Genomic DNA, 27238 nt, shown 5'->3' with positions numbered 1-27238 from the left:
GGGAAAGACACAGCCCACCTGTTCAAATCCACCTATGACCTTTGCTATAATGTGGAGACACATTCCTGTGTCCAATGAAACAATGAGATTGCAGGGACCATTGTATTGTGAATGTATGTTGTGTATATAAAGACCACCATTGCCTGGCCAGACACACTCTCTCTGAAGGCTTTCTCTCTGAATGCTGAGGGCTGGATCCAGGACGCGCTTGCGAATCATCCCCACGTATGTATATTTCTCTGTAGCCATTTTGTTATCCATTTTGTTCGCCATTTGTTTCCATTTGTTCACTCTTGTTTGCAATTGTTCGCTATTGTTCATATTATTCTCTGTTATTGTGTTAGATTTTGATGTTAGTTTGTAGTGTATAACTTGTATTGTGTTTTTCCCCTTTTCTCTAAACAATCCACGGCAGTGTTAGAACTGCTGCGGTTTTAAATCCAAACTAGGTCTTGTGTTTTCACTGTTTACTGCAAAGGGCTTTTCTTAGCGTCTCAATCGCTCAAACAGCATACACATTGTTAAGGTTTTTAGGCGTTACATCATTGTAGTATTTGACTACTAAGGTTTAGAGTATAAGCATATTCATACTGTGTTTTATTAATAAGGTTTACTCTGTATCATTCTGTGAGCGTCTGCGCCGCTCGTGTCTCACTCTCACGGCGCAGCGTCCGCTATGCCAATAGCGTAGTAGTACGGTACTCGGTACGCCTATAGCGTGCTTGGTACGAAGCGTGAAACCGTGACGGTACGCATCGCTCGTGCGTCGCGCCCACGGCTCAGCGTCTGTTACGCTAAGTGCGTACCCCTACGGTACTCAGTACGCAAATAGCGTACTCAGTCTGTAATAGTGTATAGCTTTATGTTTAATGGTAATAATTGACATTATATATATATATATATATATATATCTATATCTCTGAATAGTACGCTATATATATATATATATATATATATATATATATATATAGTACTATTCAGAAAGTGACATATATAATAATAGTATTAGTTTCTCTAACGTCCTAGTGGATGCTGGGGACTCCGTAAGGACCATGGGGAATAGACAAGCTCCGCAGGAGACAGGGCACTTTAAGAAAGAATTAGGAATACTGGTGTGCACTGGCTCCTCCCTCTATGTCCCTCCTCCAGACCTCAGTTGGAATCTGTGCCCGGACAGAGCTGGGTGCACTTTAGTGAGCTCTGCTGAGCTTGATAATAAAGTATTTTGTTAGGATTTTTTATTTTCAGAGAGATCTGCTGGCAACAGACTCTCTGCTACGTGGGACTGAGGGGAGAGAAGCAGACCTACTAACTGCGGAAAGGTCATGCTTCTTAGGCTACTGGACACCATTAGCTCCAGAGGGATCGAACACAGGAACGCACCCTTGGTCGTCCGATCCCGGAGCCGCGCCGCCGTCCCCCTCGCAGAGCCAGAAGCCAGAAACCGGCGTGAGAAGCAAGAAGACTTCAAAAGCAGGGCGCAGGGGGGGGGGCACCCTGGGCAGCAATTAGAGACCTCTTGGCAAAGTGGGCATATATACAGTTGGGCACTGTATATATGCATGAGCCCCCCACCATTATTTTACACAAAATCGCGGGACAGAAGCCCGCCGCTGAGGGGGCAGAGCTTCTTCCTCAGCACTCACCAGCGCCATTTTCTCTCCACAGCTCCGCTGAGAGGAAGCTCCCCAGGCTCTCCCCTGCAGAAGCACGAAAGAAGAGGGTGAAAAAGAGAGGGGGGGGGGGGCACATAAATTTGGCGTAAAAACAATGTATACAGCAGCTACTGGGTTAACACTTCGTTACTGTGTGATTCCTGGGTCATATAGCGCTGGGGTGTGTGCTGGCATACTCTCTCTCTGTCTCTCCAAAGGGCCTTGTGGGGGAACTGTCTACAAATAGAGCATCCCCTGTGTGTGTGGTGTGTCGGTACGTGTGTGTCAACATGTCTGAGGTAAAAGGCTCCCCTAAGGAGGAGATGGAGCTAATATGTGTGTGAGAGGGTGTCTCCGTCGACAACGCCGACACCTGTTTGGATATGTGTAAGGGCTAAGGTGAATTTATTGCACAAAAGATTAGAGAACAGACAGGACATCTACCCATGTCTGTCCCTATGGCGCAGAGACCTTCAGAGTCTCACAATGCTCACTATCCAAAATAATAGACACTGATATCGACACAGAGTTTGACTCCTGTGTCGACTACGATAATGCAAAGTTACAGCCAAAATGGCAGAAAAGTATTCAATATATGATTATTGTAATAAAGATGATTTGCATATCACTGATGACTCATCTGTCCCTGACACAAGGGTACACATTTTAAGGGGAAGAAAGCTGAGGTAAATTTCCCTCCTCTCATGAGGAAAAAGAGCGGTAATCTCCAGACAAGAGACTGCAGCTTCCCACAAAGAATTCTCAGGCATTATCCTTTCCCCACTAGGGCCAGGATGTGATGGGAATCTTCCCCTAGGGTGTCACGTTTGCCCAAAAGGTAGCCCTAGCTATTCTCAGGGATCCTGCAGATAGTGTGCACATTTTGGTACACTACTCAGACTGGCGATTGTGTCGGCATGGGTTTATAGCGCTGTGGCGGCGTGGACAGGTACCTTATCAGCAGAAATTGAGACCCTAGTATGTATATATATATATATATATAATATATATATATATATATATATATATATAGAGAGAGAGATATGTATATATATATATATATATATATATTAAAGATGCTGTCTTAAGAGATATATATCATAAAACATGCCCAAAGAGACATGAGTATACTGGGTCCTAGAGGCAAAGCTATGTCGATTGCTGCTTGACGTATCCTGTAGAATATGCAATGGACAGATGATGCCAACTTAAGTGGCATATGGAAGGCTGAGGATTGTGTGGAGAAGGGTTCTCGGACCTGGTCTCCACAGCAATAGCTGGTAATTCTGATATTTTGCCTTATATTCCTGCACAGCCTAGGAAAGCATGTCATTATCAAATGCAGCCTTTCGAACAAAGAAACAAGAAAGTCCGAGGTGCGTTCTTTCTTGCCAGAGGCGGGGGCAGAGGAAACCAGCTGCACAACACAGCTAGTTCCCAGGAACAGAAGTCCTCCCCGGCCTCTACGAAAATCCACCGCATGTCGCTGGGGCTCCACAGGCGGAGCTAGGCCCGGTGGGGGCATGCTTTCGTAAGTTCAGCCACAAGTGGGTTTACTCCCTGTTAGATCCCTGGGCAATAGATATTGTGTCTCAGGGATACAAGCTGGACTTTGAGAAGATGCCTCCTCACTGACTGCTTCCCCCCCCCCCCCCCCCCCCCAAGAGGGAAACAGGGTTAACTGCAATTCACAAATTGTATCTTCAACAGGTGGTGGTCAAGGTTCCCCTCCTTCAACAAGGAGGGGGTTATTATTCGACCATGTTGTAGTCCCGAAACCAGATGGTTCGGTCAGGCCCATATTGAATTTAAAATCCCTGAACATATACTTGAAAAGTTCAAGTTCAAGATGGAATCGCTCAGAGCGGTCATCGCAAGGTAGGGGGATTTTATGGTGTCTCTGGACATAAAGGATGCTTATCTTCATGTCCCCGTTTATCCACCTCATCAGGAGTACCTCAGATTTGTGGTACAGGATTGTCATTACCAATTCCAGACGTTGCCGTTTGGTCTGTCCACGGCACCGAGAATATTTACCAAGGTAATGGCAGTAATGATGGTTCTCCTGCGAAAGCAAGGAGTCACAATTATCCCATACTTGGACGATCTCCTCATAAAGGCGAGGTCCAGAGAGCAGTTGCTGATTAGTGTAGCACGCTCTCTGGAAGCGTTACAACAGCACGGCTGGATTCTGAATATTCCAAAGTCGCAGCTGATTCCTACGACGAGTCTGCCCTTCATGGGCATGATTCTGGACACAGACCAGAAGAAGGTTTTTATCCCGACGGAGAAGGCTCTGGAACTCATGACACTGGTCAGAGACCTCTTAAAACCAAAACAGGTGTCGGTGCATCACTGCACGAGAGTCCTGGGAAAGATGGTGGCGTCATACGAGGCCATTCCCTGCGGCAGGTTCCATGCGAGGACTTTTTCTATGGGATCTGTTGGACAAGTGGTCCGGATCGCATCTACAGATGCATCGGCTGATCACCCTATCCCCCAGGGCCAGGGTGTCTCTTCTATGGTGGCTGCAGGGTACTCGCCTTCTCGAGGGCCGCAGGTTCGGCATTCAGGACTGGGTCCTGGTGACAATGGATGCAAGCCTGCGAGGGTGGGGGGGCAGTCACTCAGGGAAGAAGTTTCCAAGGGCTGTGGTCAAGTCAGGAGGCTTGCCTTCACATCAATATCCTGGAACTAAGGGCCATATACAACGCCCTAAGTCAAGCGGAGACCCTGCTTCGCAACCAATCGGTGCTGATTAAATCAGACAACATCACCGCAGTGGCTCATGTAAACCGCCAAGGCGGCACAAGGAGCAGGGGGGCGATGGTGAAAGCCACCAGAATTCTTCGATGGGCGGAGAATCACGTATGAGCACTGTCAGCAGTGTTCATTCCGGGAGTGGACAACGGGGAAGCAGACTTCCTCAGCAGGCACGACCTCCACCCGGGAGAGTGGGGACTTCATCAAGAAGTCTTCGCGCAGATTGTAGGTCGGTGGGAACTACCACAGGTGGACATGATGGCATCCCGCCTCAACAAAAAGCTACAGAGGTGTTGTGCCAGGTCAAGACACCCTCAGGCGATAGCTGTAGACGCACTGGTGACACCGTGGATGTTCCAGTCGGTTTATGTGTTTTCTCCTCTTCCTCTCATACCCAAGGTGCTGAGAATCATAAGAAAAAGAGGAGTGAGAACAATACTCATTGTTCCGGATTGGCCAAGAAGGACTTGGTATCCAGAGCTGCAAGAAATGCTCACAGAGGACCCATGGCCTCTGCCTCTAAGGCAGGATCTGTTGCAGCAGGGACCTTGTCTGTTCCAAGACTTACCGCGGCTGCGTTTGACGGCATGGCTGTTGAACGCTGGATCCTAGTAGAAAAAAGGGATTCCGGATGAGGTTATTCCTATGCTAATAAAGGCTAGGAAGGACGTGACGGCTAAACATTATCACCGTATACGGCGAAAATATGTTGCTTGGTGTGAGGCCAGGAATGTCCCTACAGAGGAATTCCAGCTGGGCCGTTTCCTTCGCTTCCTACAGTCGGGAGTGACTTTGGGCCTAAAATTGGGGTCCATTAAGGTCCAGATTTCGGCCCTATCCATTTTCTTTCAAAAAGAACTAGCTTCTCTACCTGAAGTTCAGACGTCTGTAAAGGGAGTGCTGCATATTCAGCCCCCGTTTGTGCCTCCAGTGGCACCTTGCGATCTTTACGTGGTGTTGAGTTTCCTGAAATCACACTGGTTTGAGCCGCTTAAAACCGTGGAGTTAAAATATCTCACGTGGAAGGTGGTCATGCTATTAGCCTTGGCTTCGGCTAGGCGTGTGTCAGAATTGGCGGCTTTGTCACATAAAAAACCCCTATTTGGTTTTCCATATGGACAGGGCAGAATTGCGGACTCGTCCGCAATTTCTGCCAAATGTGGTGTCATCTTTTCATATGAACCAACCTATTGTGGTGCCTGTGGCTACTCGTGACTTGGAGGATTCCGAGTTACTGGATGTAGTCAGGGCTTTGAAGGTTTATGTAGCCAGAACAGCTAGAGTCAGGAAATCTGAGTCGCTGTTTATCCTGTATGCATCCAACAAGCTGGGTGCTCCTGCTTCAAAGCAAACTATTGCTCGCTGGATCTGTAACTTGATCCAGCAGGCTCATTCTGCGGCTGGATTGCCGCTTCCAAAATCAGTAAAAGCCCACTCCACAAGGAAGGTGGGCTCTTCTTGGGCGGCTGCCAGAGGGGTCTCGGCATTACAGCTTTGCCGAGCGGCTACTTGGTCAGGTTCAAACACCTTTTCAAAGTTCTACAAGTTTGATACCCTGGCTGAGGAGGACCTTGTGTTTGCTCATTCGGTGCTGCAGAGTCATCCGCACTCTCCCGCCCGTTTGGGAGCTTTGGTATAATCCCCATGGTCCTTACGGAGTCCCCAGCATCCACTAGGACGTTAGAGAAAATAAGATTTTACTTACCGGGAAATCTATTTCTCGTAGTCCGTAGTGGATGCTGGGCGCCCGTCCCAAGTGCGGACTTCTTCTGCAATACTTGTATATAGTTATTGCTTAAATAAGGGTTATGTTATGGTTGCATCAGGTTTGTCTGATGCTCTGTTGTTGTTCATACTGTTAACTGGGTAAGTTTATCACGAGTTATACGGTGTGATTGGTGTGGCTGGCATGAGTCTTACCCTGGATTCCAAATTCCTTCCCTTGTACTGTCAGCTCTTCTGGGCACAGTTTCCTTAACTGAGGTCTGGAGGAGGGACATAGAGGGAGGAGCCAGTGCACACCAGTATTACTAATTCTTTCTTAAAGTGCCCTGTTTCCTGCTGAGCCCGTCTATTCCCCATGGTCCTTACGGAGTCCCCAGCATCCACTACGTACTACGAGAATTAGATTTACCGGTAAGTAAAATCTTATTATTTACTCTATGTATACAGCATTATGCCCACTGTATGGTAATTGTTAGCCTTCTATTTAAGCCTTAGATCTGTGTTATTCCATTCAGAGTACACACAGGACAGAAAATTATCGTCTTTATTTAGAACAAGAGAATGTGATATTTACATATAACGCAGAACATTTGATGAAATAATACAGGGGTGGTTCAATAAAAAAGGTAAAAATTCCTCTCATTTCATAAATGTATTCAAGTCGTACATATATAATCGATAGTGTAGCACATATTATTTTTCAACAAAGTCCCCATACTTGTCTAAGCATTTGTTCCAACGGTACACCAAGGCATCTATCCTGGTATAGAAGAAATCCGGGTCAAGTGCCTGAAGCCCAGGACATGTCTGCTTGCTTAACTTCACCGTCTCTTGTGAATAGTCTTCCACCCAGGTGCTTCCTCAATGGTCCGAAGAGATGGAAATCACTCAACTCCAGGTCAGGGCTATAAGGAGGATGGTTCAGTAAGTCCCTCCCAATAGTAGCACCATAACAGTTGGCTGAGTGTGGCCTGACGTTATCGTGCAGGAATATGATGCCTATTTGCAGCAACCCAGGTCGTTTTCAAAGAATTATACTCCGTAATTGGCTCAAAGTGTCACAATAGTGGTCAGCATTCACAGTATCTCCCTGGGCGGTTAAATGAGGAAATCAATAAGAACCACACCCTTGTTGTCCCAACATATGGTCACCATGACCTTCTTAGTTGATGTGTGTTTTCATGGCATGGATGGTTGTTTTGTCTCCTGTGTCACATGATGCACCCACGTTTCATTGCCGGTAACCGTACGCTATAGGAACTGCACTCCCTCCAAGTGGTAGAGACAATCCATCATATTGGTTTTGTGAACGTCTTGTGAGTTGCTTCGGTACGAAGAATTAACTTTTTATCTTGTACCCCAGTTGCTCATGAATGATGTGCATAGTACCCACTGAGATGTTTAGTTTGTCAGCAATATCACTAACTGAAATGCAGCTGCTGTCTTCCTGAATCAGACCTTCAATGTGACACATATTGTCATCTGTGATGGACGTGCTTGGCTGGCAGGATCACTGCTCATCTTGAACATCTGTCCTGCCATTATCAAAGGACGTGAACCAAACCTGACCTTTTTCCGTGACATAACGTTATCACCGTACACCTCAACAAGTTGGCGATGAATTTCAGCTGCTGATGTGCACTTCAGACACAGAACGCTGATCACACTACGCGCCTCAATGTGTGACCCTGTTTCCACCATACCCCCATCTTACAGCTGATGCTGGGACAGTGTGACTGATATGAGGCGCAGTCTAATAGTTGTGAGGGGAAGTAGGGGTCTATCTGCTGTGTCCCGTGGGAAATGAGAATGACATAGAGAACATTACACACATGAGAGGTCTTGTTACCTTACTTATTGAACCACCCTCGTATATGTATGGCAATGATTATCTCTGTACAGTACACAAGTGACATAAAAAATAAAACTGCTAAAAATAAGTGTTACGTTATAAGAGTACAAGCAATACACATGCACCAAGTTTAATGCTATATGGGAGGCATATCATTGGTGTGCCTGCTAACTGTCAGTACTGTGATATATAATCCTATACAAAAGGCAAACATTGAAAGTGATAGCCAACACGCTTTTAAATGATCTTAACAGTTGATATGTCTGCCCTAGAGAACAAGATCTATATTTATACATTGTATCACCTAGTGCAATACAAACTTAATTGATGCTATCCTGTATAATAAGGACGCTCTGCCTTCGTACATCAGAGCCCTGTCCCTACCACAGTACCCTAAAATAATAACCGTGAAATTGATACTAAACTATGTTAAGTATTCTGTGTAGTTACACTTAAAGAACACGCGAGTCATAGAAGTGTTAACTCTCAGCAGAACAGTCAGATTAAATATATTGCTTGACTCTAAATCACATCCTTGTATAAATAGTTTATGTATTTCCCAGTGAAAATTAAATTATCTTTAATCACTTTTCTTTTATAGCACTTTTTTTCTTGTTTTAAAATGTTTAGCCTTATTTTTGATGGTCCATAATTTATCTGAAAGATAATTAATAAGTGACTTTATTATTATTATTATTATTATTATTATTATTAATATTATTATCATTACTTGAGTCCTGATTGCACAAGATAAAAACAACTCAAATTTCTTCTGTGTTTTTTCGGTCGCTCAATCATTACCTGCTCTACCTTACATTTCACTCTCGCCAACTGAAAGCGGGCCAAAGTATTCCAGGTATACCATTGGGGGCAGGCCGTCCGCCGTGGTTGCTCCTCCTCCAGAACAAACATTTTGCAAATGATTTAATCAGCTTTTTTCATACTCGGAGAACCTTCTGACCCCAGGACAAAGTTGCTGCCAACATTGCTGTGTGGCTGGATCATACAGCCCATTAAGCACTTTCTAGCTTTGCAGTCTCTCAGGATCAGTATCCAGTATGTAGCACTTAACGTCTTGTATCAAATTCCTATTTCCCTATAGAATACAAGCTTGCTAGCAGGGCACTTACCTTTCTGTCTGTCTGTCTGTTAATATCCAATCTGGTTTTGTTACTGTGCTTGGTTCCAGTTGTACTGCGTAATTGAATATGATGGTGCAATGTAAATAATTGTCTCCGTGCTTCCCCACCTGCAGTGCACCGTGGTTTTGATCTGGTGTAAAGTAGCATGCAATTTTTTTACTTTTACTTCCAGCTCAGAATCCACACCAGTGTCCTCATGAACTGTTTTTTTTTTATTTATTTTTTTGTCTTTGAAAACGTAAGTTCTCGTGACACTAGTGGCAAACGCAGGATTTCTAGAGGGGTGTTTGCCACTTGCCAAGAGGAGGAGGAGGGGGGTTCCGGGCAACTGGAACCCTCCCTTTGCATTTGCCTATGGACACCACCAGTCTAGAAGTGACACACACGTCCTGGCATAAAGGGCCTCTCCATTAAGAGCAGAGCTGTGTAGCAGCAAGCCACATGTGCTTTATCTAGATTTGGGATGTTAGTAACATTTGTAATATTCTCCTGACAGCCACTAACAATAATTTTTATGTTGTTTATACAGTACATTATACACAGTGGTTGATATATTGTCTGTCTGTTGCAGTCATGAATTATACAGCAGCAAGCACATCCATTGCTGATTCTGACATGGAATTTGATAAGAACGTACCCAGGATATGTGGAGTCTGTGGAGACAAAGCAACTGGATTCCACTTTAATGCAATGACGTGTGAGGGCTGCAAAGGTTTCTTCAGGTAAGTTATGGATTAGATTGTTTTTTTTTTTTCCCCAAGTTTGCAATGATGTGCTTTTACAACCTGGATTGCTGTGACATTGAAATGAAAAGCAATAGGTAGTTCAATGTTTTAAAATAGGCTGGTTTAAATGTTACAACAGAGGTTCCCAAACTGTGTGCCGTGGCTCCCTGGGGTGCCTCGGGACACTTGCAGGGGTGCCCTTGGTTGGTGGTCCAGGACCCATTCAAATTATTCATGGTCAATATAATTGGCAAAACCAGTGCTGGTGGCTGCCAGTCATAAAATATGGGGACAAACAGAAGCAAATCTTGTCCCTCACCACACAACTGACCCTAAGGATGACATATAAACGCGATCTACTTAATGTAATATTTCTTTCTAAATTTCTCAATAAGAAATTTTTGGCCTAGGGGTGCCGTGAAAAAAATTCTGATATTCTAGGGCGCCGTGATTCAAAAAAGTTTGGAAACCACTGTGTTACAAACTATTAATAGTATTCTGCCTTGAGTTTTAATGTCACCATTATGTTCATGTTAGCCTAATAGGTAAATTACTATTATTTGTATGTTTTTTTAATAATCAACTCATTGTAAGCTTCAAGGACAAAGACAAATTGAAAGGTTTTCGCACAACGGGAGTAATTCAGAGTTGTTCGCAGCAGCAAATTTGTTAGCAGTTGGGCAAAACCATGTGCACTGCAGGTGTGACAGAGAGTTAGATGTGGGTGGGTTATTTTGTTTCTGTGCAGGGTAAATACTAACTGCTTTATTTTTACACTGCAATTTAGATTTCAGTTTTATCACACCCCACCCAAATCTTTAACGCTCTCTGCACATGTTATATCTGCCGCCCCTGCAATGCACATGGTTTTACCCAACTGCTAACAAATTTGCTGCTGCGATCAACTCTGAATTAGGCCCAACATTTGTTCTACTTATGTGTACAAAAAAGTATTTTAATACAAAGGCTTAATTAATGTCATATACTTCTCTCTCAAACTTTATAATAGGAGTGCACAGTGCCTATAGTAGGATGGGGTGAAGTGCCAGATAAATGTTCTCTTCATAATAAATGTATTATGTGTGTAAAGATAGAACTGTTAAATCATGCTCTCCGTGGCTCTAGCCAGATTGGTTGTCAAATCTGGCTGTTTGGAATGAAAAACTGGTATGACCATTTGCTCCGAAATGCCAGAAAACTGACAAAAAATGGTCGTTCAGCAAATTGGTTAAATCAAATGGATTTAACCAATTTTGTCTGATTGACCATCTGCTTTTCAGTGTTTGGTAGCAAATGGTCAATTGTCATTAGCTCACATACATTACCAGATTTTCATTCCAACCAGCCAGATTGGACAATCTATCCTTATGTGTATGGCCAGCTTTATTAGTAAATAGACTCCATAGTTTTTTTTTCATTTTGAGAGGTAATGCCTCTTCCTTGGAGAAATTTTCTGCACATCTGAATAATAATGATTAAAAACATTAACTTACTATTCCAAATCAGTAGATTTTTTTTAGATTGGACAATTTTTATTGAAAATAATGTGATGCTCACAGCAAATTACATCAAGCCAACCGACTGCAGTTCATTTATTCATTATAATAGTAACTATTATTGCAACTGGCTTTCTGCGTTTCCAAACTGCAAGTGTTATAGGAAAACAAGGAATTTTTCCAAGATAGTTTACTGTTATTGTCAAAGAAATATTAAACGAGCAATTTACAAAGAATGGCTACGATCCGCAAATAGTAAAAAAAGGAAATTTCTTTTTTTTATTGGATACATACACATTATGTGATAGGTCAACAAGAATTAACACAGATTCTTCCTGTGAAAAGAAAAACAGTAGGAATAAGGTGGGGATAGCCTTCATTACTAAGTTTCATGGTCAGCATAAGCAATTCGAGAAAATTATAAATAAATGTTTGGGTATTTTATGAAAAGACTAGGTCATTTAATGAATTTAACCAAGAAAATCACAAATTTGTGTACAGGTATCTATGGGCTGAGGAACTGAAAAACCGCTTGGTAGGCCTGATATGGGCAATGCCGATATTTACAGAGTTCATACTGCGCATGTGTCACATGTTTTATGCACGCAGGGCGATTCGCTTATCATGACGGTTGCAGCGAGTTTTCGAATATTATTGACAGGCAGGGACCTTTTGAAGAAGGTAACGGGGAGTGGCATCAAAAATGCAGGAGTGTCACAGCCATACCCATTTTCGGGGGCATGTCCAAGCCTGCTACTGTGATCTCATATGCAGAAGTCATGGCGTCAGCGACTCAGTTCCCATGTCCAGTCCGCGCAACCATGGCTACTTCGGACTGTGGCAGACGAATGATCTGCGACTGGTGCTACATTTTTGTATGCAGTGGCTTGGATCTGCGAAGCTGCCTGTGGGGATCTCGATATAAATCGTGGAGGCTGAGACATTTGCATATTTTTGCACAGTATCTGTATACGGGTTCGCAGCTGTGAATGCATTGGCGTACAACGCTGAATCAGGCCCGCTTCGGACTCTGGCATCTAATCATAGGATAAAGTACAAAGGTGTGGGACTTGTGACATGAAAAAACTGTAAAAGTGAAACATCTAAAATTTCCAACTACACATCAGAATACATTAAGAAGGATATGACATTAAAAATGTAGTCTTATGTCGCAGCAAGAATGTAATACATAGTGTTCTTGTAGAACCAGTAGGTGGGAAGAGCCTCCCGCATGCTGAAAGAGAGGATGTCCGTACAGCTACAGTACAAAATATTTAAAAAAGGTTTAAGGTCAAATAGCATATTGCCACATTTTAAAGACATACAGTACATCATTTTTGTAGGATCCAATTACCCCCAAAAGAATTAGAAGAAGCATTGGCTAGGCTGGAGATGTGTACAATCTTTGCGTACAATATGTAATATCTATATATCTTCTTTTTGTCATATTCAATTTTTCAATTCGTCCGGATTTCCGGGGAAGAGCTGTATTGCATTTATACTGTGTAACATTACACTATATATTGTGTATCTCGAGCACCTGAACATAGGGAACCATACGTGTATTTTTAGGTATCTGAAAAGTATGGCTGTTTAAACTGATAACAACGCTTTGCTATGTTTTCCATAAACATTAGCTTGCCCTTATGGTTAAAAAATGTGTATATAACATGGGAAAAATATAACCATGATAACCTGTATTTATGCAACGTGTTACCATCTGTAAAATGTTCTGAAAAGGAGATTTATGGTAAGAACTTACCCTTGTTAAATCTCTTTCTGCGAGGTACACTGGATACAACAGGGAATAACATCGGGGTGTAGAGTAGGATCTTGATCCGAGGCACCAACAGGCTAAAAGCTTTGATTGTTCCCAAGATGCTCAACGTCGCCTCCTCTATAACCCCGCCTCTGTGCACAGGAGCTCAGTTTTGTCAACCAGTCCAATGCAGTAGCAGGTAAAAGAGACTACAACAGTTAGTAGCCACAGACACCACATTCTCACGACAGGAGAAGGTATCAGCGGCTAATGCCATAGCAACCCAAAGAAGCTAAGTGCGTCAGGGTGGGCGCTCTGTGGAATCCAGTGTACCTCGCAGAAAGAGATTTAATAGAGGGTACGTTCTTACCATAAATCTCCTTTTCTGCAGCGGGGTACACTGGTATTCCACAGGGAATAACATCGGGGATGTCCTAAAGCAGTTCCATATGGGAGGGGACGCACTGTAGCGGGCACAAGAACCCGGCGTACAAAGGAAGCATTCTGGGAGGCGAAAGTATCGAAGGCATAGAACCTTATGAATGTGTTCATTGAGGACCACGTAGCTGCCTTGCAAAATTGTTCAAGGGTCGCACCAGAGCGGGCTGCCCAAGAAGGTCCAACAGACCAAATAGAATGGTCTTTGATGACAGCAGGAGCTGAAAGTCCAGCCTGTACATAAGCATGTGCAATCATCATTCTAATCCATCTGGCCAAGGCTAGCAGGCCAGCCACATTTGTGAAAACCAAACAGTACAAAGAGAGAATCAGACTTCCTAATGGAGGCTGTCCTCTTCACATAGATACGGAGAGCCCGTACCACATCCAAAGATCGCTCTTTGGAGAATAAATCCGGGGAGACAAAGCCGGAACCACAATCTCCTTGTTAAGGTGGAAAGAAGACACCACCTTAGGTAGAAACCAGGGCGCGTTCGAAGAACCGCCTGGTCATGGTGAAAAATCAGATATGGGGACCGACCGGACAAGGCACCCAAATCTGATACCCGTCTAGCAGAGGCGATAGCCAGCAGAAACAAGACCTTGAGGGAAAGCCACTTAAGGTCCGCAGATTCAAGAAGTTCAAACGGAGACTCTTACAAAGCATCCAGAAATACCGACAAATCCCAAGGAGCCGCAGGTGGAATATAGGGAGGTTGAATCCGTAAACACCCTGAGTGAATGTATGAACATCAGGCAGAGTCGCAATTTTTCTCTGAAACCATACCGACAAGGCAGAAATATAACCCTTGAGGGAGGCCAGCCGAAGGCCCAAGTTCAGGCCCTGTTGTAGGAAGGCAAAAAGTTTGCCCGTACTAAACTTGTAAACGTCATAATTGTTAGATGTGCACCAAGCAAAGTAAGAATTCCAGACCCTATGGTAAATCCAAGCAGAAGCCGGCTTACGGGCCTTCAACATAGTTTGAATGACTGCCTCAGAAAATCCTTTGGCCCTCGGTATGGAGGCTTCAAGAGCCACGCCGTCAAAACCAGTCGGGCCAAATCCTGGTAAACACAAGGGCCCTGAATGTGGAGGTCTGGTCGTTGCTGAAGCAGAAGAGGACGCTCTAGCGAGAGACCCTTTAGGTCTGAGAACCAATGACGGCTGGGCCATGTCGTAGCTATTAGAAGAAGGATTCCTCCTTCTTGCTTGAACTTCCTCACTATTCTGGGCAGGAGTGACACTGGAGGGATCACGTACGGCAGCCGAAAGTTCCATGGAATTGCCAGTGCGTCCACGAACGCCGCTTGAGGATCCCTTGTTCTTATTCCGAAGACCAGAACCTTGTGATTGTGTCGAGATGCCATCAGGTCTACATCTGGTAGGCCCCACTTGTCCACTAGGAGTTGAAATACTTCTGGATGAAGGCTCCACTCCGGCATGTATGTCCTGACGACTTAAAAAGTCCGCTTCCCAGTTGAGGACCCCCGGAATGAACACTGCCGATATGGCTGGCAGATGGCGTTCCGCCCATTGAAGAATCTTTGACACTTCCGTCATTGCCATGCGGCTTCGAGTGCCACCTTGATGATTTATGTACGCCATCGTGGTGGCGTTGTCTGACTGTACTTGAACAGGCTTGTGCAGTACCAGATGCCGGGCCAGTTTCAGAGCATTGAACACTACCCGCAATTCCAGAATGTTTATCGGGAGGAGAGACTCCTCCCTGGTCCACCGACACTGAAGAGAGTATTGCTCCAACACCGTGCCCCAACCCCTCAGACTGGCATCTGTCATCAGAAGTACCCAGTTGAAGATCCAGAAGGGATGACCCCTGCTCAATCGTTGGTCCTGCAGCCACCAGCTCAGTGACAGACGGATCTCCGGAGACAAGGAGATCATTTGAGACCTGATCCGGTGAGGCAGGCCGTCCCACTTGGCAAGAATCAGTTTCTGCAGAAGCGGTAATTAAATTGAGCATACTCCACCATGTCGAAAGCCGACACCATGAGGCCTAGTACTTTTATCGCAGAGTGTATCGACACACACGGACGAGAGATGAAGCAACATATCTTGTCCTGAAGCTTCAGGACTTTCTCCTGTGACAAAAACAACCCCTGGTTGTGTGTGTCCAATAACGCTCCCAGATGCACCATGCTCTGGGCAGGGACCAGGGATGATTTCTTCCAGTTTATGAGCCACCTGTGGGCTTGCAGAAACTGGACTGTCAGATCCAAATGACGGAGGAGAACTTCTGGGGAATTGGCCAGGATCAGCATGTCGTCCAGATACGGCAGGATCCGGATGCCTCGATGGCGGAGTGAAGCCGTCATAACAGCCATGACCTTGGTGAAAATTTGCAGAGCCGTGGTCAGACCAAACGGTAAGGCCCGGAATTGGTAATGGAGATTGCCAATAGCAAACCGCAGGTATTGCTGATGTGACATGGCAATATGGATATGCAGGTAAGCATCCTGTATGTCCAGGGATACCGTATAGTCCCCTGGTTCCAAAGCCAGGATAATAGAGCGAAGGGTCTCCATACGAAACTTGGAGACATTCACAAACTTGTTCAAAGATTTGAGGTTGAGAATGGGCCGGGAGGAGCCATTCGGTTTGGGGACTAGGAACAGCGTTGAATAGTACCCCCTGTCCCTCTGAGCCAGAGGCACCGGCACTAACACTCCGGTGTCCAGGAGGGATTGTACCACTAAACGGAGAGTTGTTGCCTTCACGTCCATCAGGCAACAGCGAGGAGGGGGACGTGTCTTGAAGGATATAGTGTATCCGTGAGTGATGACTTCCCGTACCCAAGCGTCTGAAGTAGTCTTCAACCATACCTGGGTGAACTGTACAAATCAGCCTCCCACCCTGGGATCCCCCAGGGGGAGGCCTGCCCCGTCATGCCACAGGCTTGTCAGATTTGGAAGCCGGCTGATGGGCAGCCCAGGCATGTTTAGGCTTGGGCTTGGTGGTTTTGGAAGTGCGAGACTATTTCGGGTATGCCTGACCCTTTGCTTTACCCAGAGGGCGAAAGGAACGAAAGGAAGTACCCTTAGCCTTAGGGGCCTAAGGAGTAGTACTAGGTAGACATGCATTCTTAGCAGACGCCAAGTCAGCAACAGTCTTGTTGAGATCCTCAACAAAGAGGATGCTTCCTTTAAACGGGAGCACCTCCAGGGGTTGTTTTTTTTTAGAGTCAAAGTCCACCGACCAGGACCGCAACCAGAGAATACAGCTAGCCAAAATGGAAATCGTAGCAGCCTTGGCCGCCAGAACACCTGCATTTGAAGCTGCTTCTTTAATGTAATGAGATGCCGTGACAATATAAGAGAGACATTGTCTGGCATGTTCAGAAAAATTGGACGGAAACTCAGCCTCTATTTCCTGAGCCCACGCCTCAATAGCTTCTGCGGCCCAAGTAGCCGCAATGGTGGGCCTATGCGCAGCCCCTGCAAGGGTATAGATAGCTTTTAAGCAGCCCTCCACACATTTATCCGTCAGCTCCTTGAGAGAAGTGACTGTAGTGACAGGCAGAGCAAATGACACCACCAGCCGAGCAATTTGCAAATCCACCGGCAGTGGCGTTTCCAAATTTTTACTCAATTCTGCCGCAAGGGGATAGCGGGCTAACATCTTCTTGTGCGGGTTGAATTTCTTTCCTGGGTTCTCCTGGGATTCCTGACGTATGTCAACCAAGTGGTCAGAATGAGGTAAAACCAATTTAGTAACCTTCTGACGTTTGAACCTGTCCGGTTTCTTAGATGTAGTAGCAGGCTCAGGATCATCATCAATCTGCAGAATGAGCCTGATAGCCTCTAATAGATCAGGAACATCCACCTGTGAAACAGATTACCCATCAGAAACGTCATGATCAGAGTCTGTGGGGTCAGTATATACGCCATCTTCATCGGAAGAAGTATCCCGAACATGCATGGATTGAGAGGAAGTAACAGCCCGCTTAGAGAACTTCGTAGGTTTAGTCTTAGGCGGGCGAGGGTAAGGAATACGTTTATCTAAAGAGTTATTCAAGTGCTGTAACTGAGTGGACAGAGCCTCTGTCCATGGCGGATTAACCGCAGGGACCATATAAGGCTGATGAGGCACAGGAGAGCCCATAGGGGGCGCAAGTCTAGTTACCAGCGTAGTCTGTAAATTAGAAAAGGCAGACCAAGGCGGGCCCTGATGTGCCCCCGTTGTTACAAGCTGACTGGGGGGTACAGAACCCCCAAAACCTGAACCCTCCGCAGCCATGTTATTCGTAAATGTATCTGGGACATCATAACCGCGCACGGCGGAATCGGCCCCAGACCCATCGCCTCCTGTAGCTGACATAATATGAAAGCGTAAACCACGGGCGACACAGTACAATATCAGCAGATATAATACCTAACGCAAACCCCCCCATGCAGTGTGACAGCACAAACAGAGGATTTCTGAGGTAAAATATGACTGAAAAACACAGTGAAAAATACAAAATACGTATATCCTGTGAAATACTTATATTATCTAATAACCCTGACGCACGGAGCCCCCTCAGATTACAGAATATAGGGATAGCAGTTGGAGTGAGATACACGGAGTAGAGATCACACAGCAGCTATATGCACACACACACAGTCACATGCACAATGCAGGAATTATGACAAACAATAAAACTGCACTGGACTAGCAATACTATTACTGAGTAAAGCTATGTATATAAACAGATATATCAATGCACAGTAAAAACTGGATGAATATCACAGGGTACTTGTACTAAATAACCCTAAAGTATGCACTTGTTCTTAACTAACACTGTGTAAACAACATGTAGAATACTTAAGTGTCCTGTAAATGCACAGCGCTGATGATGCAGGCAGCTTTACAGAGGAGGCGTCACCCAGCAGTCCCAGAATCAGCGCAGCTGTGTGTAATGGCACCCAAACGCTGACAGGGAGTGAGGGAGACAGAGAGATGCAGCTCCAGGGCGGGAACATTTACTGTAAATGGCGCCCAGGGGCTGGGGGAAGGGCTACAGGCAGGAGCCTTATCCCCTTGCTGGACTTCACCACTGGGGGCTGCGGGCCTTAATAAAATGGATTGTAGCGTAATCCGACCTGTGCCCTTGCCGTGGTGGTCTAGTAAGGTCCCTGTACTGCCACAGTGTCCACGCCAGCGCACGTGGCCCGCCTCCTAATGGGTGCGGCGGATCGTGATTTCCTGCTGGGGGAGGTGATGGAGCTGCAGCAGGAGATATCATAATGATATCTAGCACTAGAGTGCCTCTGCTGCAGCCCTTGAAGTCTTTTATCTTCTTTAAAATAGCTCTTCTTAGGGCTGCTGGAGCATCCCTGCCTGTTAGCTGCCTGCACTACAGGCACCAACTTACAAACTGAGCTCCTGTGCACAGAGGCGGGGTTATACAGGAGGCGGCGCTGAGCATCTTGGGAACAGTAAAAGCTTTTAGCCTGTTGGTGCCCCGGATCAAGATCCTACTCTACACCCCAATGTTATTCCCTGTGGAATACCAGTGTACCCCGCTGCAGAAATAGGCTTATTGAGAAAAACCTTGAATTATAATGTTTGGCTTGATTGTTCCTGATGTGCTCTGCTATTTTATTGTATTGTTAATCGTGTTAATCTGCCTTGCGTTGTATCTTATATACTGTTAGACAAGTGTCAGAGTGTGTTTAATATTGCGACAATATTTTCAACACTATGTATATTGAATTGTTGGGTGTAATTGCATAGAAATATGTCTACTTTCAAAGAATTGTTTATATCAATATATATCAATATCACATGGCATTTCACTACAGTGCTAACCAAGACCATCTGCGTCTCTCATCCACACTTTTTACCTGCTCCTATTTCCATTTCCATTTTGCAGGTTGGGTTTTTTACATGCTGCACCCACTCAGTGAAATGCCCTCCCTTGCCCAGCAAGACTCTTCTCTAGCTAGCCTTCAAGTGTTGCCAGAAAACTCACCTGTTCAGGCAAGCTCGTCAAATTTCTGAATCACCTACCCTCGGCTGTTCAACCCAACAAACAAAACAGACTTGAGTTAGGAAAGTGCTTTATGCTGCAAACAGATGCGCAGCAACTGGAAACTGTTTTATGAATGCAGATTCGGGATATATTATTTTTGATGAAGTTATTGAGGTAATTGGTGAAGTCATTGTGAGAGGTGACTGCAGCATCCAATATCCGCTCTGGATTTTTGGCTCATTGCTTCCCAAGTTCAAATTCTGCGATTTTATCCCCAATTGCCACCACTCTTAAGGTGCATACACACAGTGAGATCCTTGCTATGCCCGATTTTGACTATGCAATTTCCCTTAAACTCCCCCCAGAGCCCAGAAGCACCGATTTTTTACTAGCTGTACTTTCGATTTTGACTGTACAATTTTGACTAGTGCCAATTTTGACTATACTTTGTACTAGATAGTACATTAGATAGTCAAGATTGACTTGCCTGCATAGTCTATCTAGCCTTGCGATACCGACCCCGCTGGACCACACATCGGCATCAAAACGGGATCGCAAGCAGCATAACACCTTACGATTTGCACTAACTTTCTTTCCAATTTTGACTATATAATCCAAATCAAAAGGATTTATCTCACCATATGTACACACCTTTACAATTACATCCAGCTCCTAACTGCCATGTTACAGGCTGCGTTTAAAAAAGTTTAGGACAGTTAGGAGCTAAGTGGCTGGTACTTTGTTTTCATCCAAGACTTAGTAAATAGACCCCACCATTCTACGCAGTTCACAGAAAGCTGACGTGTTCTATCTGTACTTGCACCACCCAAGACTGTCCTTGCTATGTGACACAATCATATAGCCCACCAAGCACTTTTTACCCTGGTAATCTGGATGGACCAGTATGCAATATGTGGCACTTCATGTATCAAGCTCCTATTGCCCTGAAGATCTTATTCTGGTCAGATGGGCCCTATTACATGTCTGTCTATCTTAATACCCAGTCTTGTTTTTTCTACCGTAATGTGTTACATAATGCTGATAATAAAGACAATTCTTGAAAACAGGGCCCTGGGCCCCAGTCTTAAACCTGTTTGAGCTTGTGTATTAATGGAACCCATGCCTGTTTTGCCACAAATCTTGTTTTCCTCTGAGGGAAGATGTATCAAGCCTTCAAGAGAGATATAGGGCCTGATTCAGCTGCAGTCTTTTCACACAGCAGCTATTGTGTCTTTTATGGTAATGTGCACTGGCTGCAGCGCTAATCTGCTGCTGTAGCCCTATGGAGGTGCAGAATCTCCATCTGAATATGGGCATGTGTCAGTGTAATTGTGTCTTCAGTTGTAGTCGCTGACTTTTCTACCCAGAAGAGCCCACCACACTTGAATGTAGCTGTGTGCAATTTCGGTCCAGTGTCTATATGCAGTAACCATCGAAACACATACGCAATGTCACTCGGACATGACATGTGCAGACTGAAAACATTGCCCACTTGCATTCACTGTTACCGCTGCGTCCACCTCTGAATCAGGCCCAAAGTGGCGAAGTTGTCCATAGCATCCAATCAGCTTCTAGCTATCCTTAAATGACAGAAGCTGATTGGTTGATATGGACACCTTCTGCCTTTAACTCTATCAAAAGATTGATACATCTCTCCCCATGGGAGAACAAGGATTTGTGGCAAGACTAGCTTTGAGAACTGTTGATAATGCCCTGCTCTGCACACGGTGCTCCAGTTACTACTGCAGAGCATTCTGAGCTGCATTTTGACCACTTGTTGAGGCCTATGCCCAAATCCAGAGCTGAATCCAAAAATATGTCGCTGCTGATCCATTTTTAAGCCAGTTGCAGGGATCTCTGAGGGGGAACCTTTGTAGAACAGCAGAGGAGATTGGCCAATATTACAGCTGAGAGACACACACGTGTATGTATGCGAGTTTGCTAAACAGTGATGTGGAGATAAGTCATCAACATAGTGCTGCAATAACCATGTTCTGAGTAGTGCGTAGCGATCGGGGCAATGCTCATGAACTTTGTATGGACTGTTTATTTAATTTCATAGCTCAGTGGTTCCCAAACTGTGTGCCTAGGCATCCTGTGGTGCCGCGAGGCACTTGCAGGGGTGCCTCGGGTTGGTGGTCCAGGACCAAATCAAATTATTTATGATCAAAGTGAAAGGTAAAACCAGTGCTAGGGGCTGCCAATCCTAAAACATGTGGATAGTCAGAAGCACAACTGTACACCACCACATAACTAAACCTAAGAATGACAGCTAGGTACAATTTACTTAAGTTTAATATTTTTTCCAAATATATCAATAAAAAAGTTTATTCCTAGGGGTGGCGTTAAATGGTGATACTCTAGGGCGCCGTGATTCACGAAAGTTTGGGAACCACTAGCATATCTAAATATTATTATTATTATTATTCTTAGGCTACCGCATGACTATCCTGTTTTTCTTATATTATCTGGTGAAACATGGCACTAATTGTTAAACATTTTTATCAATTACAGCCACAACATAATAATTACTGCTTAATAGTAAACTGACTTTTTTATTATTATTATTATTATTATTATTATTTTTATAATGCATTTCCCTGTAAAACCTCAGAGAATGCACTCCTATATGTAATACCCCACCCACCTGTCTGTATTATGCTGCTTGCATATAAATGTTGTTTTCTTGGAAATAATGGGAGGATAAAGAATTCACCCAAAAGGTCATTTCTAAGTGTCATGTTTTATTTATAGAGCTCCTAGTCTCTGACTTTATTTACTACAAATTATTGTGTGTTGCCTGTACTTGCTGCAAAGTATTGTTTTGGAAAATTCTTAGATTCTCATACTGGCGCCACTATAAAGTGTGAAACTAAATCAGTAATGTGAAAGATCGCTTTTTGTTGTTGTTTTTTTTAAATCATGTAATTTTTTTATTTTTTTTTACAGTTTATCACTTTTGTACATGACAGCTCTATTATCAAGCAGTATGGTAGGCTGAAATGGTGGGGTTAATAACGCTACAAAGATACAAACTAGAACTGTGCTACAGAAAAATAAAAAACAATAAATAAAAGAAAGGCCCAATCACTCATTGTGAATGGTTAAATTTTAAATTGTATGAGCAGGAGAAGGGAAGGGGAATAAAATTAGAGAGGGGGGGGGGGGAGATAGAGCCCAGTGTGGCGGTCAATGATAAAGCAACTAAACAAATGTGATAGACACTTCATGTCCAGTAGGATGCCAGTGTAGTGAAATTGTATTGTAAAAGTGCACAGCACAATTAGTAACAACCTAGAAATCCATAATGTTAGAACAAAAGGTCTGACAGTCCACGAATAGCGGAAGACTAGGAGGGGGAGCTATGGAAGTTGAACCATACACACAATTAAATTTGTGGGACCTGTTGTGGACATAAGCAGTGATTTTCTCCATGGCAGGGAGGGAGGGTGTATAGTGGCATTTACAGCATGACACCATCAAACATCGGGCTGCGTTGATTATATGAAGTACCAATTTGTCCGTGGATCTATCCAAAGTCTCAAGTGGGGAGCCCCAAGGGGAAGGACCGTGGATTATTAGCAGTGGGGATATGAGTGACTTTACTAATGAGATCTGCAACCTCATCCCAGAAAGCCGATATTTTGGGGGAGCTCCACCAAATTTGGATAAAAGAACCCAATTATATGCACCGTCTCCAGCAATGTGTGGAGGCTGAACTAAATATTTTATTCAATCTGGTGGTGACCAGCTACCAACAACAGTAAATGTAAGGTATTTTCTTTTTCATTTGGGTTGAAATGGACAATTTAGAAAGACTTTCTCTAATAGTGGGCTATGAATCCGCCTATGGGGCGGTGGGGAAACTCACCCACTGGGATTAAAATTTAGGGGAGGAAGTTTGACTTAAAGATAGGAGGGAATTATAAAGAATCAAGATCATACCTTGCAATAGGGGTCTGCGATAGCAAAGGGATTCCAAGGTAGACAAATTACAGAGCATCAGTAGGCAAGCCAGAGTGGTGACCTCCAGAAAAGCAAATTTAAATTGTATGTCAGACAAGGACATGCAGGAATCATTTGCCAACATGTCTAATTCCCGCCTAATGCCCTGTGGGCAAAGGCATAGAGTGAGCAGATGAGCAGCCAGGAAATAAATTGTGATTGTCCCAAATAAGAGTAAAGGGTGATACAGGAAAATAATTTTACAATAGCGCGATGAGTCTGAAAGCTCATCCATGGCACCTTATTTTTCCAGACAAAATGGACAAACCACTTATGGAGATGAGCCAGAACGGTTTTATTAATCTACCCAGCCATAACACAATCTGTTTTTGCCACCTGAAAAAGTCTGCCCTTTATAGCAGAAAGTAACAGTATGTATTCTTAGTACTCTTCCAAGTGAATCTATTATTCAGTCGAAGGAATGCTATTAAGAGGAAGAGAAGAGGTGGAGGGGAAGTAAGAATCTTATACAAGGAAGGGAGGGAGAGGTGAGAGGAAGAGAATGTCGTTGGCAAACAAGGATATCTTGTTTGCCAAAGAGCCCACCAAGATCCCCTAATACAGGGGCGGCCAGACTTTTGGAGTCGGTGATCTACTGTGAAAGTTAAAAAGCTTTTGTGATCTACCTAGGAGGAATAATATCGCGCAAAAAGGGGCGTGGTATAACAAAAAAGTGGGCGTGGTATAACAAAAAGTGGGCGGGGTATAACTAAAAAAAGGGACGTAGCCTTGCTGCGCAGAGTGTAATGACTGCCTCACACGAAATAACACATTGGCCCCCCACAGGTAAAAACCTCAAACACATATGCCCCCACAGTGCCAGATACACATGCCCCCACAGTGCCATGTGCCCACAGTGCCAGATATGCCCCCACAGTGCCAGATACAGATATGCCCCCACAGTGCCATGTGCCCACAGTGCCAGATATGCCCCCACAGTGCCAGATACACATGCCCCCACAGTGCCATGTGCCCACAGTGCCAGATATGCCCCCACAGTGCCAGATACAGATATGCCCCCACAGTGCCATGTGCCCACAGTGCCAGATATGCCCCCACAGTGCCAGATTACAGATATGCCCCCACAGTGCCAGATATGTCCCCACAGTGCCAGAAATTCCCTCACAGTGCCATGTGCCCACAGTGCCAGATATGCCCCCACAGTGCCAGATACAGATATGCCCCCACAGCGCCAGATTACAGATATGCCCCCACAGTGCCAGATATGCCCCCACAGTGCCATGTGCCCGCAGAGCCAGATATGCCTCCAGTGCCACATATGACCCCACAGTGCCAGATATGCCCCCACAGTGCCAGATTACAGATATGCCCCCACAGCGCCAGAATACAGATATGCCCCCACAGTGCCAGATATGCCCCCACCGTGCCATGTGTCCACAGTGCCAGATATGTCCTCACAGTGCCATGTGCCCACAGTGCCAGATATGCCCCCACAGTGCCAGATACAGATATGCCCCCACTTCGCCAGACTACAGATATGCCCCCACAGTGCCATGTGCCCGCAGAGCCAGATATGCCCCCAGTGCCACATATGACCCCACAGTGCCAGATATGCCCCCACTGAGCTATGTGCCCACAATGCCAGATATGCCCCCATAGAATAGCTCACCGTTGGTGTGTGGAGAGCGCAGCGCGCGCTTCTCCTGTCTGCCGCTCTGCCTCCTCAATCTGATCTCCGGCGGTGACGGCAGCGTGTATGGCTCAAATCAGGTGCCGGTCCGCGAGCTCTCATTGCCTAACGAACCGGCACCTGATTTGAGCTATACACTCGGCCGTCACTGCCGCAGACCAGACTGAGGAGGCAGAGCGGCAGGAAGGAGAGGCGCGGCTTCTGGTGGCTGGGCGGCGGATCGCGATCGACTGGTCGCATGTCCGCGATCGACCAGTTGATCGCGATCGACTGTTTGGCCATCCCTGCCCTAATATTTGGAGAGAGGCAGATCTATGCTACAAGAGGCTCTATAGCCAAAGCAAAGATCAGGGGCGAAAGCGGCCACCTCTGTCTCATACCATTGTTCATTTGCAGGGGATCAGATGTAAGACCAAGCCTTCTCTGTGCCAAACTTTTGGCTAGGGTCTCAATGAATGATGTACTCCCATAAAAACGTTGCCATTGAATCCAAGGTGGCAGAGGGTCTCAAGCATGAAATGCTAACTGATCCTGTGAAACGCTTTCTCTGGTCTAGAGAAAGCAAGAGAGCAGGAGTCTTGAAGGTATTAATGGAGTGAATCAGACTTACCATGTTGGTGCATATTTTTTTCTTTTTATTTGTAACAGGCAAAAAGAATACACCAGCATTTAAAAACCGCATATAACAGCTGCAATACGAATAACCAAACAATTACTACACATAAAATATTATCAGCAATCCTATAAGTTGGGAAGCATCGTCACTCACATCTGAGAAAAGCAGAAGTAGAGAAAATAATATCTGATTGGTTGCCATGGGCAACATCCCATCTTAAATAGAACTCCCATCTTAGTAAATTTACCCCATGCTTGGGATAGGTATATGAATATCCTTACAAAGAATTAAGGTTCAAAAAGGGTTGAGATTACCTAAAGGATAAAAAAAAAAAAAGTGGCAGACTAGATGGGCCAAGTGGTTCTTACCTGCCGTCAAATTCTATGTTTCTATGTTTACCTGTGATAATGTCGAAAGATGGTCTGCATTTTTGTCTGGAGCAGTAGAAAACCCAGGTGTAAATATACTATTAATAATAAAATAGAATCGCCTATATATTAGCCCAGATCTATGACTCTGTGACTGTGTGTATAACACTGGGCGGAGTCACAGATCTGGCCTAATATATAGGTTCTGCAGCAGCTGAGGCCTTGCCCCCCATCAGTAATACCTGGTGGTCTGGCGGCATCAGTTGCTGGTCAGCGCCATCGGGTGATGGAGGGACCCGGAGAGGCCTTCTCGCTCCTGGCTGAGCCATGCCGTGGCGGGGTGCCATGCTGCGAGTGTGCTGCATGATGGGGAGCCCCCCAGGGGCCGCTGCCTGTCACTGGCCGGAGGACACAACTACGGAGAGCAGCAGTGGCCGGACAGCCAATACCACCATGCCTTCACGACTACCACCCCGGCCGCCAGGCAGCTGTATGGTACAGGACAAAGGGGAGGAGAGCCCACCAATAGCGGCAGCACAGGATTGGCCACCAATCATTCACTCTGCCTGAGGGAAAGAGGTGGGATTCCTGTATAACCCCTGACAGGAGAATAACCCCAAATCATCATCTCCCCCCTATGTCCTTATATAGGAGGCTCACTGTGTAAACCCTGACTGACCGGAGAGAAGAATAAATCCACATCATCATCCCCCCCCCCTTATGTCCTTATATAGGGGGCTCCCTGTGTAACCACTGACAGGAGAATAACCCCAAATCTTCATTCTCCCCCCCCCCCCCATATGTCCTTTATATAGGGGGCTCCCTGTATATCCCATGACAGGAAAGGATAATAACCCCAAATCATCATGTTTATATATTAGCTCAGATCTGTGACTCATTTCCTAATGATGGGCAGAGTCGCAATGCTGGGCGGAGTCACAATGCTGGGCAGAGTTAGAGTCATAGAGTCGCCCAGCGTTAGAAACCGAGTCACAGAGCTGGCCTAATATATAGGAGACATGTCCTCTCTGCAGGGTGCAGACTGTGGGACTATGGACTGCTGTGCACACA

General features: G+C 45.2%; 1 protein-coding gene and 1 long non-coding RNA gene across 3 annotated transcripts in view; one reads left to right on the top strand and one right to left on the bottom strand.

Annotated features, from left to right (window-relative positions):
• VDR (vitamin D receptor) overlaps nt 1–27238 on the top strand; it is a 363421-nt gene that overhangs the window by 179101 nt on the left and 157082 nt on the right. Inside the window, exon 2 of the mRNA XM_063952232.1 lies at nt 9709–9859. Coding sequence (XP_063808302.1) covers nt 9711–9859 — 149 coding nt within the window. The 5' untranslated portion in view covers nt 9709–9710. The remainder of the gene's footprint in view (nt 1–9708; nt 9860–27238) is intronic.
• The window catches only part of LOC135008889 (uncharacterized), a 55125-nt gene continuing 39291 nt past the window's right edge, over nt 11405–27238 (bottom strand). For both annotated transcript variants that reach the window (XR_010208499.1, XR_010208502.1), the window contains one exon: nt 11405–11693. This is a non-coding gene — a long non-coding RNA (uncharacterized LOC135008889). The remainder of the gene's footprint in view (nt 11694–27238) is intronic.

This window comes from Pseudophryne corroboree, chromosome 2, assembly GCF_028390025.1.
Source record: "Pseudophryne corroboree isolate aPseCor3 chromosome 2, aPseCor3.hap2, whole genome shotgun sequence".
Lineage (NCBI taxonomy): Eukaryota > Metazoa > Chordata > Amphibia > Anura > Myobatrachidae > Pseudophryne > Pseudophryne corroboree.
Note: the sequence above shows the minus strand (reverse complement) of the source record. Positions and strands in the feature narration are given on the sequence as shown.